This window comes from Mus musculus, chromosome 4 (genome assembly GCF_000001635.26).
Source record: "Mus musculus strain C57BL/6J chromosome 4, GRCm38.p6 C57BL/6J".
Lineage (NCBI taxonomy): Eukaryota > Metazoa > Chordata > Mammalia > Rodentia > Muridae > Mus > Mus musculus.
The window spans coordinates 112,272,943-112,287,647 of NC_000070.6; the positions used below are offsets into that span (position 1 = coordinate 112,272,943).

The 14,705-nt window shown below is 36.9% G+C and overlaps 1 protein-coding gene across 3 annotated transcripts in view; it reads left to right on the top strand.

The window, feature by feature from the left end:
* Nucleotides 1-14,705, top strand: part of Skint3 (selection and upkeep of intraepithelial T cells 3) — a 68,224-nt gene that overhangs the window by 40,698 nt on the left and 12,821 nt on the right. For all 3 annotated transcript variants that reach the window (NM_001102474.2, NM_177578.4, NM_001348354.1), the window contains 2 exons: nt 4,612-4,746; nt 7,252-7,377. In NM_001102474.2, coding sequence (NP_001095944.1) covers nt 4,612-4,746; nt 7,252-7,377 — 261 coding nt within the window. The remainder of the gene's footprint in view (nt 1-4,611; nt 4,747-7,251; nt 7,378-14,705) is intronic.

Sequence of the window (14,705 nt, forward strand, 5' to 3'; positions counted from 1 at the left end):
TGTGTAATTTGTATGTTTTATTTTATTTCTTTTTTCTTTTGGTTAATATCCACTTATTAGTGAGTACTTATCATGCACATCATTTTGGGTCTGAGTTACTTCACTCAGGATGATACTTTCTAGTTCCATCCATTTGCCTGCAAAAGTCAGGATGTCCTCATTCTTAATAGCTAAGTAGTATTCCATTGTGTAAAATGAATCACATTTCCTGTATCCATTCTTCTGTTGTGGGACATATAGGTTGTTTCCAGCTTCTGGCTATCACAAAGAAGGCCACTATGAACATAGTGAAACACGTGACCCCATGGCATGGTGGGGCATCTTTTGAGTATATTCACAAGAGTGGTATAGCTGGATCTTCACGTAGATCTATTCCCGATTTTCTGAGGAATCTCTGGATTAATTTCCAGAGTAATTGTACCAGTTTGCAATCCCACCAGCAATGATGGAGTCTTCCTCTTTCTCCAGATCCTCTCCAACATGTGTTGTTTCCTGAGGTTTTGATCTTAGCCATTCTGATTGGTGTAAGGTGGAATCTCAGGGTTGTTTTGATTTGCATTTCTCTGATCACTAAGGATATTAAACATTTCTTTAGGTGCTTCTCAGCCATTTGAGATTCCTCAGTTGTGAATTTTCCATTTAGTTCTATACCACATTTTTTGATGGATTGTTTGGTTTTTTTTTGTGATTTACTTCTTGAGTTCTGTATATATTGTGGATATTAGCCCTCTACTGGATGTGGGTTAGTGAAGATTTTCCCCAATTTGTAGGTTGCCAATTTGTCTTATTAAGTAGGTTCTTTGCCTTACAGAAGCTTTCCAGTTTTATGAGGTCCCATTTATCAATTCTTGATCAGGAGGCCCCAGGGAGTTTAGAGGTCAGGTGGGGTGATGGTGGGGGCATACACTGGAGATGGGTTGGGGTAGGGAGGCAGTGTGGGGTGTGGAACAGTCAGAGGGTGGATGGGGTGGGTGGGAGGTAGAAAATAGAGTATAAAAATGAATTAAAAATAAAATTAAATTAAAAAAATGTTCCAGTTCCTGAGAATACAACTATAGTTTAGGAGCCTTTAGTAGTTAATGAATGCTGGGAGAAGATTAGTCAGTTTTCTTTGGATGTATAGTCATTGGTAGAGTACCCTTGCCTCAATATATAACCCCTGCATATGTGCAACAGCCATTTAAACTAATTAGTATACCAAAAAATAAATGCAGACATGAAGTTGAAAGGGAGCTCTCTTGGAGAGGTTACAGGATGGAGAGAGAGTGTTAGGGCAAGGATATGATCAAGATACATTATATTAAATATGAAGATTTGTAAAGTGAGAGAGTAGAGGAAGGCCTAAAGTTGGATGCATCAAGAGGTGAGGAGGAACTGAGAACAGAACAGAGTGAATGGAAATCATAATCAAAATATATTATAAGAAAAATATTTTCTATTAAAATGAACTTTACAAAGAATAAATTCAAAACATAACAAATATATTCATAAAGAAAAATAAGTTCAAATAATAATTGTCAAAGTAAAATATTATTCTTAAGCAATAATTTGTATATTCTGAATACTAAAAAATGTCCATTGTGAAAAGATACTTTTAAATTCAAATATTTCTTTTAGAGACTAATGTAAAGCAAATGATACTCTTCTCAAAATTACATTACAATAAATTTTATTTGACTTTTATTGGTGTTCATAGACAGCTGGAAGTCATACTTTATTTTCATACATCATAGAGGGTGAAATCAAAATGAAAGTTTTAAGAAAAGGGGGAACATTTGAAATGTGTTGCTCTCAACTTGTCCTCAAGGCCCTCACAGAAGTTATGTGTACGGGGATGGTGAGATGGCTCAGCAGGTAAGAGCACCTGACTGCTCTTTTGAAGGTTCAGAGTTCAAATTCCAGCAACCACATGGTGGCTCACAACTATCCCTAACAAGATCTGACTTCCTTTTCTGGTGTGTCTGAAGACAGCTACAGTGTGCTTACATATAATAAATAAATAAATCTTTAAAAAAAGAAATTATGTGTACAAGTCTCAGAAAAATGATATAAAGTGATCCTTTACACTGCAATATTTCTCAACATGTTGGTGGGAACCATTGGTACATATTTCCAGTGGTCTTAGGAAGTGCGACACCATTCAGTGCCCAAATTATAGTTATGAAGTAGAAGCAAAAATAAATATTAGGTTACTGGTTTCTAAGACCATTGAATATATGAAATTTTTGATGGTTATGACCCACAAGATGAAAACTGCTGCATTATAGTAAGCCAGAGCTATAGCCCCAAACAGAATTCAAAAATCTAGGGCGGAATTGAACACTTTTAGGGGAGGTTTTCATTAATCTTCTCTTGTGAAATTAACATAGCTTAAAACGAATGGGGGTAAGTTACAAATTGGGCAATATGCTTTTTAATATAATGTTTTTTAAATATAATGTATACAAATGTATTCCTTAAAGTACTTCAGATCTTACATATAGTAAATAGAGTGAAGGTTTATAGAGGTAGGAGAAGAGATAAAATTATTGTTTGGTGGATGTGGGAAGCCGCCCTCACATTCCTCGTTGCAAGATGGCGCTGACATCCTGTGTTCTAAGTGGTAAACAAATAATGTGCGCATGTGCCAAGGGTAGTTCTCCACTGCATGTGCTCTGCCTTCCCCGTGACGACAACTCGGCCAATGGGCTGTAGCCAATCAGGGAGTGACACGTCCTAGGCGGAGGATAATTCTCCTTAAAAGGGATGGGGTTTCGCCATTCTCTCTCTTGCTCTGGCTCTTGCTCCTGAAGATGTAAGCAATAAAGCTTTTGTCCCAGAAGATTCCGGTTTGTTGCGTCTTTCCTGGCCGGTCGTGAATGTGTGTAAGAGGTGGATCTAGAATTTCAGTTTGGGGAGATGAAAGCATATACAGAGATGAATGGAGATGAGACTCATACAGTATGAGTGTATTTAATATCAGAAAACTATATAAAGTAGGAAAAGTTGAATATGGTAACTATATTAGATACCTTTTGCTATAATTAAAATAAATATTTTTCTCTATAAGAAATCCTCTGATAAACATAGAAACTCCAGTTATGGGCTGGAAAAATTATAAACATATTGACAAATGAAACAAATCTAGAATATTTTTTTCTTTCACAAGACAATTGGGACTAATTATCAATTCCTTCACATGCTTTATTGACTTCTGCTTGTAAATTTGTAGCCTCCAATTCTTTAGACAGGGCCTAAAAGAGTAAGTGTGGTTGTGCATCTCTTCATTATTGGCCATTATGCTTCTATGAATTCAGGTAGAAAAAATCTGTTCTAAATGTGTTTTACTTTTTTTCTGGGCATATTTTTAAAAAATGGAGTTTCTGGAGCACATGAAAATTCTATTTTATTTTGAGAAGATAGTATATCATGCCCTCATCATTTGACATTGCCACCTATATTGCATAAAAATGCCCATTTTTATGCACTTTCTAGCATTTGACATTTTATTGCCTTTTTGCACTCCTATCCCCAGTAACCTATAGTCTTTTTGTTAACTTTACTCCAAATGAATGCCATTTTTCAACTTACAATTTGTTTCAGTGTATATTGAAGCAATATCTGCTGTTCACTGGGAATTGTGGAGATTCTGAGCATGATAATACAGTATAACACTTCAACACATTGTGCATTTATAAACTAAGGAGTCCACAAATAGCATTAGTAGAAGCCATCCCCCTCTGTGCCCTAACCTTTCTCCTTCTCTCATTTTCTTCCAAGGCAGCCCAAAATCTAGAATTGCCCTTTTCCAAATTGGATTGGGAACCTAGTTCATCTTTCTTCCTAAACTGGAGACCTGGCTTTCACTTTCTGACCTTTGGTTATAAGAGCTAATCAGACAGGAATTTTATTGCCTGCCTTTGGAAGTAGGGTGTAGTAGATACATTTAAGAAGAGATCTTTCATGCATCACAGAGGGGAAAAAAAAAAAAAGAGAAGCTGCCAAACATCCTAAATTGGTTGGCCTTGTGATATTGAATGGATCTCTGTGCACTGAAGGTTATATGTGTAGTTAGATGAGGATTTACCACACTTAACCTCTTTTCAATAATATAGACTGTCAATGAGTAGATCTTGAGCAGATATCCTTGGTGAGACGGTATACATGAGGATCTGGGAAGATATGTAGCTGAAGGAATGTGACAATAGAGAAGCTGATGAAAATGGAGTGATCATATATCCTAGGGAAAATGGTGCTTGAGAATTGTAAGATTTCTTCTATTTCTGAGATCTTCTTCATCTAGGAATACTCTGTTTCACTATACTCTATGTAGGCTGGAATTCCTGAAGAGCCTTATCACTAAGGAAAACACAGAAAACCTAAAATATCCATTTATTCTTCAGACAGATTAGTAAAACCAAGAGCCATGCTGTTTGAGGAGAATGGGCACTGCCTCCTAAAAGCCTCTTCTAAGCTTGACAAAACGTGCTCATTCCCAAAACGGAGTAGAACATATTTCTTCTCTGTTGTTCTTGTGCATGAAGGGGCAAGAAGCAACAAGAATCTGAAAAACAGTATTTAATCTAGCTTTTCTCTGTTGGCTAAAACTGTCTTGTCTCCTTCTCTTCACAGTCCCAATTTCAGATCAACATTTTGAATTGGATACTTTATACTTGGAAGATATTAGTGTGATCCTGTGTGTGGTGATTGTGTTTAACCTCAAGCTCAATTTACTTACTTACTACAGATTGGAACGTAAATATGATGGTAATGGAAGCAACACTGAAGATCTGTTTCTTGTAGCTAATGCTCAGATGTTTACAAGGTAGACATCTGGTACTTTCTGTGTTTGAAACTATAAGAAAAACCAAATGAAGACCTGTGTGCTTTATAATGGATGGTAGATTACACATTCCTTCTTGGGACTACTGGGGCTTTCACTGATAAGAGTGTTTGTGCCTCTCAGATTAATGCCTGTCCCAGTTCTTGCTGCACAATTATGATGTTCCTCCCAGGTACACACATGTAGGCTGTCATTTCATCTACACATCCTGAAAATCGTCTGTATCCTGAGTGCTTTACATGGACTAAATGATTTAAAAAAAAATTGAACCATGACAGTTTGCAACACATTTTAAAGGATATAAACATTCACATTTTAAAAATTTTCTCTTTTCCAACCATGTGAATGACCTTACAGGCCATGTTAATAATATGTAAAAATGTGTATTCATGAATGCCACATCTTTGGAACATCCTCTAACTCATGTCTAAAGCTAAAAGTCTTGCCTTTATTGGGCAATCATAGTTTCCATATGTACAGGGATCAGAGAATAGAATTGAGAACCCATGAAGAAAAAGTTCCACAATAGACTGTGATTTATCAATAACATACAGTCCTAAAATGTTCCCTTATAAATGTACACACATGTGGCTGGAGTGACTGTTCAATAGATAAGAGAACTTTCTACAGTTTTTTAAATTATAAGTTTGGAGAACTTTATACGTGAGTATTATATTTTTTGTCATTTTCTATAGGATACCAGTGCTCTCAGATAAGCACTAGAGAAAGCAAGAATGTTAAAGACACAGTGTTAACCCTTCAAAGGAAAATGTGTGCTACCTGTTTGTATCTAAAATTTGGAAGCTGAGGTGATTAGTAGAATGGTGACCTCTGTGCTATCCAAATGTCCAGGCAGCATAGATCATCAAGACTCCTACCCTGACCCTGTTATTTCAGTTAATCTGTAGCACTGTTCTCCACCAGACACTTATCACAATCTCTGTTTACCTTGAACCTGCTTCCTTAATTAATGTACAAAACCTATATTTATGGACAATGCTATTTGTATTCTATAAGAGTTTGTTGTAACCATATTTGTTGTGCATATGGCATTAATTATCTCCAAGGAAACTTATTTTTCCAAATTGTGCTGTCCATGCACATCCCTGAGATAAACTATCTTGTGTCAGACTCTCAAAGTTTGTACCAACCTGGAATACTGAGTCCTGTTGAACCAACCAACACAACTAATGCCCAATGTGAGGGTCTCAACCCTCAGGGGAAGTAAGAAAAAAAAAAGAAAATTTTCTTTGAATTGGAGTGTGAGGTAGGAGTTTGTTCCTCTAGCCCAAAGGATCACACACAAGTACCAGGGAGAGCAAAATAAACATGGTTTCTTTTTAGTCCTTTGAGATGAGCATTGTTAAAATTATTTAAATGTTTGTTAAGATCCAGTGGAGCAAAATAATCACAGAAATAGTTCTGTAACTTTGTACAAGTGATTGTAAAATCTAATCCTTGGTTTCCTAAACAAGGAATCATAGATATATGTGTAATTGGAAACAAGAATTGAGCTGATGAAGAGAGCTCATGAAAGATTAGATAAAATCCTTGTCAATTATTTTGAAAGCTGGAATATAGTAATGTATTGCTTACACCCTCTCAGGATATTAATCTGCAGGTAAGTTTGTCACCATGTCACTATGCTATTTAAGTACTTGATTTAAAGTTTTTCTTGTGTATCTCCCATATTTGGAGAACACTTAATCATTGTAACAATCTATTCCACAGTAGATATAAGAAGCCTATTCTACTTTGATAACATGTACTTTCTACATAATGTGTCCATTTCTTGAAGAAACAGAAAATATATTCTGATTCTCTGTCTTCCAGAGGCTAAAGTCAAAACTGTGCTATCTCATCTAAAATATATTTCTAGTACATCAAAAATCTTGTACATATAGAAGGTGATATGAAGATTAACTATTTTATTGATTCATACTCTGTAGTATATAGAGCAACACTTGTATACTGCCTGTCCTTAGGAAATGACTCTCTGGACAAGGCCTTAACATCTTAAATATGAGAGTGTGTTTCCTGCACTGCTGAATAAACCAAACTCTTCTGTTTTCAGAATCTGTGGATGCAACTCTGTTCCCTCATTTTAGCCAGTACTGTTCTCATAGCTACTCTTACTAAAGATTGAATCTTATGAGGACTCCTATGAGCTGAGCTGTCTCCACTCTTCCATGCTACTAATTTTGTCATAGGTTAAGGTTGTTAGGGTCAGAAAAGGAACCTCTTATCACCACTACTCTTAAAAATTCATCTGAGATGTCCTATTTACAAAATAATCTTATGCTTAAGTTCTACTTACAAGATAAGTAGAAGTGAAATAATACCACCTAGCTTTTCAGGTGGCTGTTTTTGGGCTATTATTTCATACTTCTAACATAATTGTTTTTTAATTCTAACTTTCTTTGTTCTAGGATGTACACCTGGATGCAAAGCATGCTTCTATATATTAAAAATAATAATAATAATATTGCCATTCGTGTTTACCTTTGGGTGCTATAATGCAATCTTTTTAAAATATCATCAATTACAGAAAAAAGGTAAATAGTGCTAATTATGGTAACATATCTTTAGTTCTGTTTCATAGATGTATGTCTCCATGGGATTTTTAATTTATCTGAAATTTTTATCATCACCATGATACTCTGAGGTTTGGGTTTAATCCCAAAGGATCATTATCGTACACAATGATGTGGGAGGAAACAACTAAAGCTTCCAGTGTTTTTTAGCTATACTGGGGACCATATCCCTTTTTCTTGCTACAAGAAGGATGATACATAGCTTCATAAGATAATATTGAATCAACTCTCATTGACTTTAAATTTTTTCTTATCATTTAATTGTCACTGTGACCATAGCTCAGAAATTTTATCAGTTTTTATCTTAGAATCTATGTGGAAATTATATAAAACATAAATAAATTCTATTTTATTTCAATATTAATATTTTACATATATGTAATTTCATGAGGAGCTTTTAAACTGTGAAATCTTCCTGTAGATATATTAAACATGAAATATGGTCAATGTTTTGAAGTATATTTTGTGATGAATGTAATGACACTATATTATTTTGACATTAAATAGTATTTTATTCTTTAAAAGCTTATAGGGGAAGTGTATATGCAGGATGGTTAGTAGCATCTGTGCATAGCAACATTGTTTTTTTAGTATACACATTTCTTTCAAATCACAAAAGGCAATATCAGAGTTACAGTGCTCTCCAGCAGAACTTTCTCTGTTCTTATTTACCTACATTTTGCAAGATAGCCTTTTGATCCTAGCTTCCATAGACCTGTATTTTATCATTCCAATGAAAATTTCTTTCTTAGAATTTATGACACCTGAAAATGAGTTTCCCCATGCTTTAATCACCAAAGGTAAACATTCACATTCATATTCATCATCAACTATCCAGAAAATAAAGCACTTAATCCCAGCCTACTCTGAATATTGTTTTTCAAGTAACTGCTTATGATAAACTCTAAAGGTTCTTCAAGAGAAAATATGGGAAGCAGAGAGAAAGGATACAAGTCATCTTAGCCATTTCAAGAGCCATCTGCATTTAATTCCTCATTATATGAGGTTTTTCAAGGTTAATATGTACATAGCTGTAATTGGCTATTTTGGATGTATGAGTGTTGGTAGATCATATGTTGGTACATGAATACTTTATAAGCAACTGATTATGGTATCACTTTAAATTTTACTAACCATGGATAAGAAAGCACTATTGACATATGTATGTGTGTGTGTGTGTGTGTGTGTGTGTGTGTGTGTGTGTGTTTTATTATCAGATCTATGGGTCATAAAATGCTTTTCTGGGATTCTGAAAGTCTTAGTTTATTTATACTCTGTTGATCATTTTTCTTTATTGTGCATACACATTTTAGTTTCCCACAGTTCTACTTAATCTTTCTTTTGTCTACTGTGCCTTTGAGGTCATACTTAAAAATTTTTCCTAAGCGTTGCTCCTATATTTCTTTTAGTAATATCATACTCTAAGGTCTTAAGTTTACATATTTAATTTAAAGAGTTGATTTTTGTATAAGTTACAACACAAGGATTTAACTTCATTCATGTGGACAATCAGTTTCAGAACAGTGAACAGTTCTGTTCTATTTGTGTTCATGGTGCCTTGTCAACATATACATGTAAACATACACATACATAAACACATACACATACATATACATATGCGTTTGTTTCTGACATCTCCATTTTGTTCCTATAGGTCTGATTTAATGCCAATTATACTGTTTTTCTATTATTTTTCACTGTGTATTTTGACATTTAAGAAGTGTGATGCCTTAAAATTTGTGATTTATTTTCTCATAATTTCTTTTGCATTTGGAGAAACATATTGTAAGTTGAAGACATTTTAGGATTGTTTTCCTGTATTTTGGGGACTGTGTTGCACTACTAGGTATGATTGGTGTTGTAAGACTACAGCCTGCTGTACAAGTGTGTTGGAATAGTTGGTAGACCAGACAGTGGAATGCAATATAGCTTCAGTCCAGACTGTCTATACCTCTGTCCTTGCTGCTGTTCCAAGTCTTTTTGGCTTGAAATTTTCCAGCCTCTCACTTTCTTAGTTCACATATTCTCTTTTAGCTACTGTAATACAAATACCCATTTCTAGTTGTGTTTCTTAATTTTAGGAGGACATTATACTGGCCATTTTTATACATCTTTCTTGGATTCTCTTACTATTATCATCACCATCATCCTCACCACCACCACCACTACCACCACCACCACAATAATCATCATCGTCATCATCATCATCATCACTGTTAATGACTTTTCAAGTGTTTGCTATCTGAAAATGGGATGGATCCCTAGGTGGGGAGGTCTCTGTATGGTCTTTCCTTTAGTTTCTGTTCTATTTTCTGTTTCTGTCTTTCCTTTGGACAGGAACATTTCTGGGTTAAAAGAAAATTGAGATGAGTTGTTAGCCCCATCCCTCAACTGGGGGCTGTGGCTATCTACTGGAGGTGGTCTCTACAGGTTCTATCTCTCCTTTGCTGTATATTTCCACTAAAGTGACCCCATTGGGTACTAGGAGCCTCTCACTTCCCTGGCATCTGGGACTTTCTAGTGGCTACTACCAGTTCCTCATCTCCCACAGCTACATATTTTTGTTCAGTTTCTTGACCCTCTGTGTTTCTCTCCGGTCCTTTCCAATACATAATTTGTGTATGTGTATATGTGTGTGTGTGTATGTGTGTGTTTTTGTAAATATTCCATACCAAGTATACTCCAGCAATGAAAACACAACTCAGTTATTATGAATATATTTTGTGTGCCTATATTGGGCAGATATACCACTACTCTCCATCTTTTCCATATATGAGACACCTTAGAACTTTTGCTTTCTCCAGGCCACATGCTTCTGCTCCACTTTTCTTCTTCTTCCTCCTCCTCTGCATCCTCTTCCTATTCCATTTTATCCTTCTAATCTCTCTTCTCACCTTCTTCTCCACCTTCCCTTTTATCTGCCCAATCATCAGCTCTCCTTTATTTTACAAACTAAGGTGGGAAGCAAGCTTACAGGAAATCACCTGAGTGCTGACTCATTCCTTGTTCTCAACCACTTCCCCCTTTCTGTGCAATTAAAAGACTATTTTACCTCAGATACAATTGAACATAACTATCATTTTGTAATTTATAATGTACAAGAGACCTAACACCCAGTCCATCCTCTTTGTTAATTAAACAGAACCTCTGTCATCTATCCTTACTTAAAAGACTTACAATTCTACATCTGGCTATGCCTTGGCTTTAGATTGAATGTCATCTGAAAACCATCCTCTCAAACCTGTTCCTCTCAAAGTAAAAAGCCTGGGTTACCTAAGAGACTATGGAGTTTTTCAACCCCATCAGAAATCCAAGAACGACTGATATTAACTGAAAATATATAGGAAGCCTAACACAGCTTCCAAAACTTAGCCAATCCATAGAGACTGCTATCACCTGGACAGTCCCTTAATTCAACAGGTTGGAGCATTAGTCTTCAGCCTACTGGCCAGGGTCATCTGACAGACTTATAGAAACATGAATATTAAGGACTAGACTACTCTGTCTAGGCAGAATCAAGCTGTCCTAATCTGTAATTGTGCCCTTTCTCTGGACATTATTATGTCTGTAGATAAGATGAGACAATTCTTGTCTAGTGGTTGTTTTGCCACAAGTGGAGTAACTCAAAGATGTTCAGTTTCTTCTTTGAATCTAAGATATGGAAAGCTGTCAGGAGCAGACTAGTCTCAACAAGTGAATAAATAATCATTAAACATCACAATCTGTGGACTTCTGACATTTTTGAAAACTATCTATGTAAAGTAATCTAGACTGTTCTCTGTTAACTACTCTCAGCAATCTCTAATTAAAATAACTAAAAAGACCCTAACAATAACCTCAAAGCCATGAATTTCCTATTTGGCTCTTAACTCACAGGCTTAAACATCTAAGATCTGTTAATAATAACAGCAATAGTTAGTTTGGACAGTGTCCAAGCCCTGTACTTCAAAATTTTTAGTATCAAAGACAACCTATAATAACCACCCCAAACCCCAAAGCTTAGGAAAATGGGATGACGACTCTTCATAACTTCTTCAAACTGAATATGGGCATTGAGATATTTTTGAAGGGAAGGGAAGTGAAGGGAAATGGGGGAGTTGGTTAGCCTTAAGAAGGCCACACCAATAATTTTATTAGTCTCTGATGTCTGTGTCCTGACTGGATCTGGATGTAAAGCCAAGACATTAGGAGTTCAGGCAGGTCAGTTCAGTATGTCTGCGGATGAAGTTCACCAAGGCTGCATATTCTATAATATATAAATCTCAAAACAAACTTTTAGTATCATCAAGATAACCTTTTTGTTTGATTCTCTGAAATCTAGTTCTGAAGGGGTCTCCCTCTATCAAATCTGATCTATATAACTCTGGAAGTTGTAAATACCTTAATCACCTTTTCCAAAAAAATCTTTTCCCCAAATCAGCATATCCTTCAGCGAGTAACCAGGGAAACCTGTAGCTTGCCTTATGTCCCAGAGAAATGATAAAACAACCACAATACTCATATCACACACATTTAGCCTTTCCTATTTCCCATGTCAGGATATTAACCCAAAATTCCTGTGGAGCCCACATTAGACAGAATATGAGTCTCCTGCAGACTTTATTATACCATCTTTAAAACAATTGATTCACACTTCTATTTTCCTAACATTTCCTCTCCTCTTTTCTTTCCTCTCTTTTCTTTCCTCTACTCTTTCGTTCCCTCTTTCCTTTCCTCGCTTTTTTCCCTTCCTCGCTTCTTTTCCCTTCCTCCTTCCTTTCCTCTTTCCTTTCCTTTCCTCTTTCCTTTCCCTCTCCCTCTCCCCCTCCCCCTTCCCTTCCCTTCCCTTTCCTTTCCTTTCCTTTCCCTTTCCTTTCCTTTCCTTTCCTTTCCCTTTCCTTTCCTTTCCTTTCCCTTTCCTTTTCTTTCCTTTCCTTTCCTTTTTATAGCTGCTTATAAGAATCAGCTTGTCAAACTAAGATATTAACCCAAAAAGCCCGTGGAGCCCATGTTAGACAGAGTATGAGTATCCTATAAGACTTATTAGAGCAATATATTTTTATACCATCTTTAAAGCACATAATTCAAACTTCCACTAGTATATGCCTATAGGAAGAAGATAGTTTTAAATTGCTAAGCTCTCTGCCTAGAGCAGCCATCCCATCCTGTTATACCATCTATCTGTTGTACTCTCTACCAGGAACCACAGGCATTTATCTAATCAGTGCCTTTTATAATATCTATCTGTTATGCTCGCTACCAGGATGCACAGACTTCTATTAATTAATACCTGTTTGTAACAGACAATTACCACTGCTCTCTCTGCTTAGTGTCAGTGACTAATAGTCCTTATCTAGTTCTGAACTGCAGGTGAAAGTTCCTATCTTTAATTACTATACCTGCTTATAAGAGGCAGCTTTTCAAACCAGGATTTAAACCCAAAATTCCCATTGGGCCCACGTTTGACAGAATATGAGTATCCTGGAAGACTTATTAGAGCAATATATCTTTATACTATCTTTACATATCAAAAGGTCATATTACTCTCTTTATTTCAGTGAATTACTTGGTCCAAAGCCCTTTGTACTTTTGTCTCCCAATTCTTTATTCACAGGGAGAAGCTGAGTGTAAAATGGCACACATTGTCTGTGTCCCTGTTTGGGGGTCGGGAAGGCAGAATAGGGATCAAAGGATACAGGGAAGCAAACACAGAAAGGCTCTCTCAGGTGTAGATACTCTCTGCTTTTTCTGTAGGCCCCTCAAACCCAGTCAGTTTTGAGTCCATACTGCTATAGCCTAGGTCACTGCCCAAGCCCCATTCTGGGGTTGGGGGGCAGTGAATTTTTATCTCAGGTTAGTTTAATTCAAATCAAATCAAATCAATGTTGGGTGCCAGTTTTTTTGCTGTAAATTCTCTGTCCCAAATATGCCCTGGGAATGAAAACACAACTCAGTTATTATGAATATATTCTGTGTGCCTATATTGGGCAGATATACCACTACCCTCCACCTTCTCCATCTATGAGACACCTTAGAACTTGTGCTTTCTCCATGCCATGTGCTTCTGCTCCATTTTTCTTCTTTCTCTTCCTCTGCATCCTCCCCCTCTTCCCTTTCCTCCTTATCTCTCTCCTCACCTTCCTCTCCACCTTCCCTTTAATCTGCCCAATCAACAGCTCTCCTTTATTTTACAAATTAAGGTGGAAGCAGAAATCACTTGAGTGCTGACTCATTCCTTCTTCTCAACCACTCACAAGAAAACAGAATTAACATCAAATATAATTAGCCCTCAGGCTATCCAGAACACACACACACACACACACACACACACACACACACACACACACACACATATATATATATATATATTTATATGTCTGTATATATATATGTGTGTGTGTGTCTATATTTTCTTTTTTTTCAAATTGTTTTATTTATTTACCTTTCAGATGTTGTTCCTCTTTTCAGTTTTTCCTCACAAACTCCCTACCCTGTCCCCCTCTCCCTGCTTCTAAGAGGGTACTCCAACCCCACTCCAATGTCACTCCAGCCCTAGTATTTCCCTATACTAGGGCATTGGGCTTATACAGGACCAAGGGCCTACCCTCTGATTGATGCCAGATAAGGCAATCTTGTGCTACATATGCAGCCGGAGCCATAGGTCCCTCCATGTGTATTCTTTGGTAGGTGGTTTAGTCCCTGGTAGCTCTCAGGGATCCAGTTGGTTGATATTTTTCTTGTTCCTATGGTGTTGCAAACACCTTCAGCTCCTTCAGTCCTTCCCCTAAAACTTCTGTGGGGCAATGGGCTATGCACAGACAGCCTGGTCTCCAGTGAAGCTGAGGTCGGAAACCTGGTGAGACCAGGAGGGTAGTAATTTCCATCTACATGGGACAGAAGACGCTCGATCATGTCTCTTGGATCCCTAGTTCCTGTCAAAGTTACTGCCCCAACAGCCCCCACAGGACATTTTCCCAAGCTTCTGGCCTTCTGGTGAGACTCCTCCCCACAGTTACCTAGCAACAGCAAGGTAACAAAGTCCACTATAAGAGGAGCTGTTTGGCCCTTCCTCGCTCCCTTTAAGCTTTCTTACTCTCTAGCCCTCCTTTCTCTCTCTTTTTCCCTGCCCACTTCTCTCTCTCTAAGCTTTTACCTTTCTTACTCTCTAGCCTTTCTTCTCTCTCTCTTTCCCCCTTCTCTCTTGGCCATGGCCGGTCTCTCTCTTTTTATCTTTTCTCTTTACCACTGCCTTTCTACAATAAAGCTCTAAACTTAGACTAGACAGTCTCTGTTCATCAAGACCCTCCGTG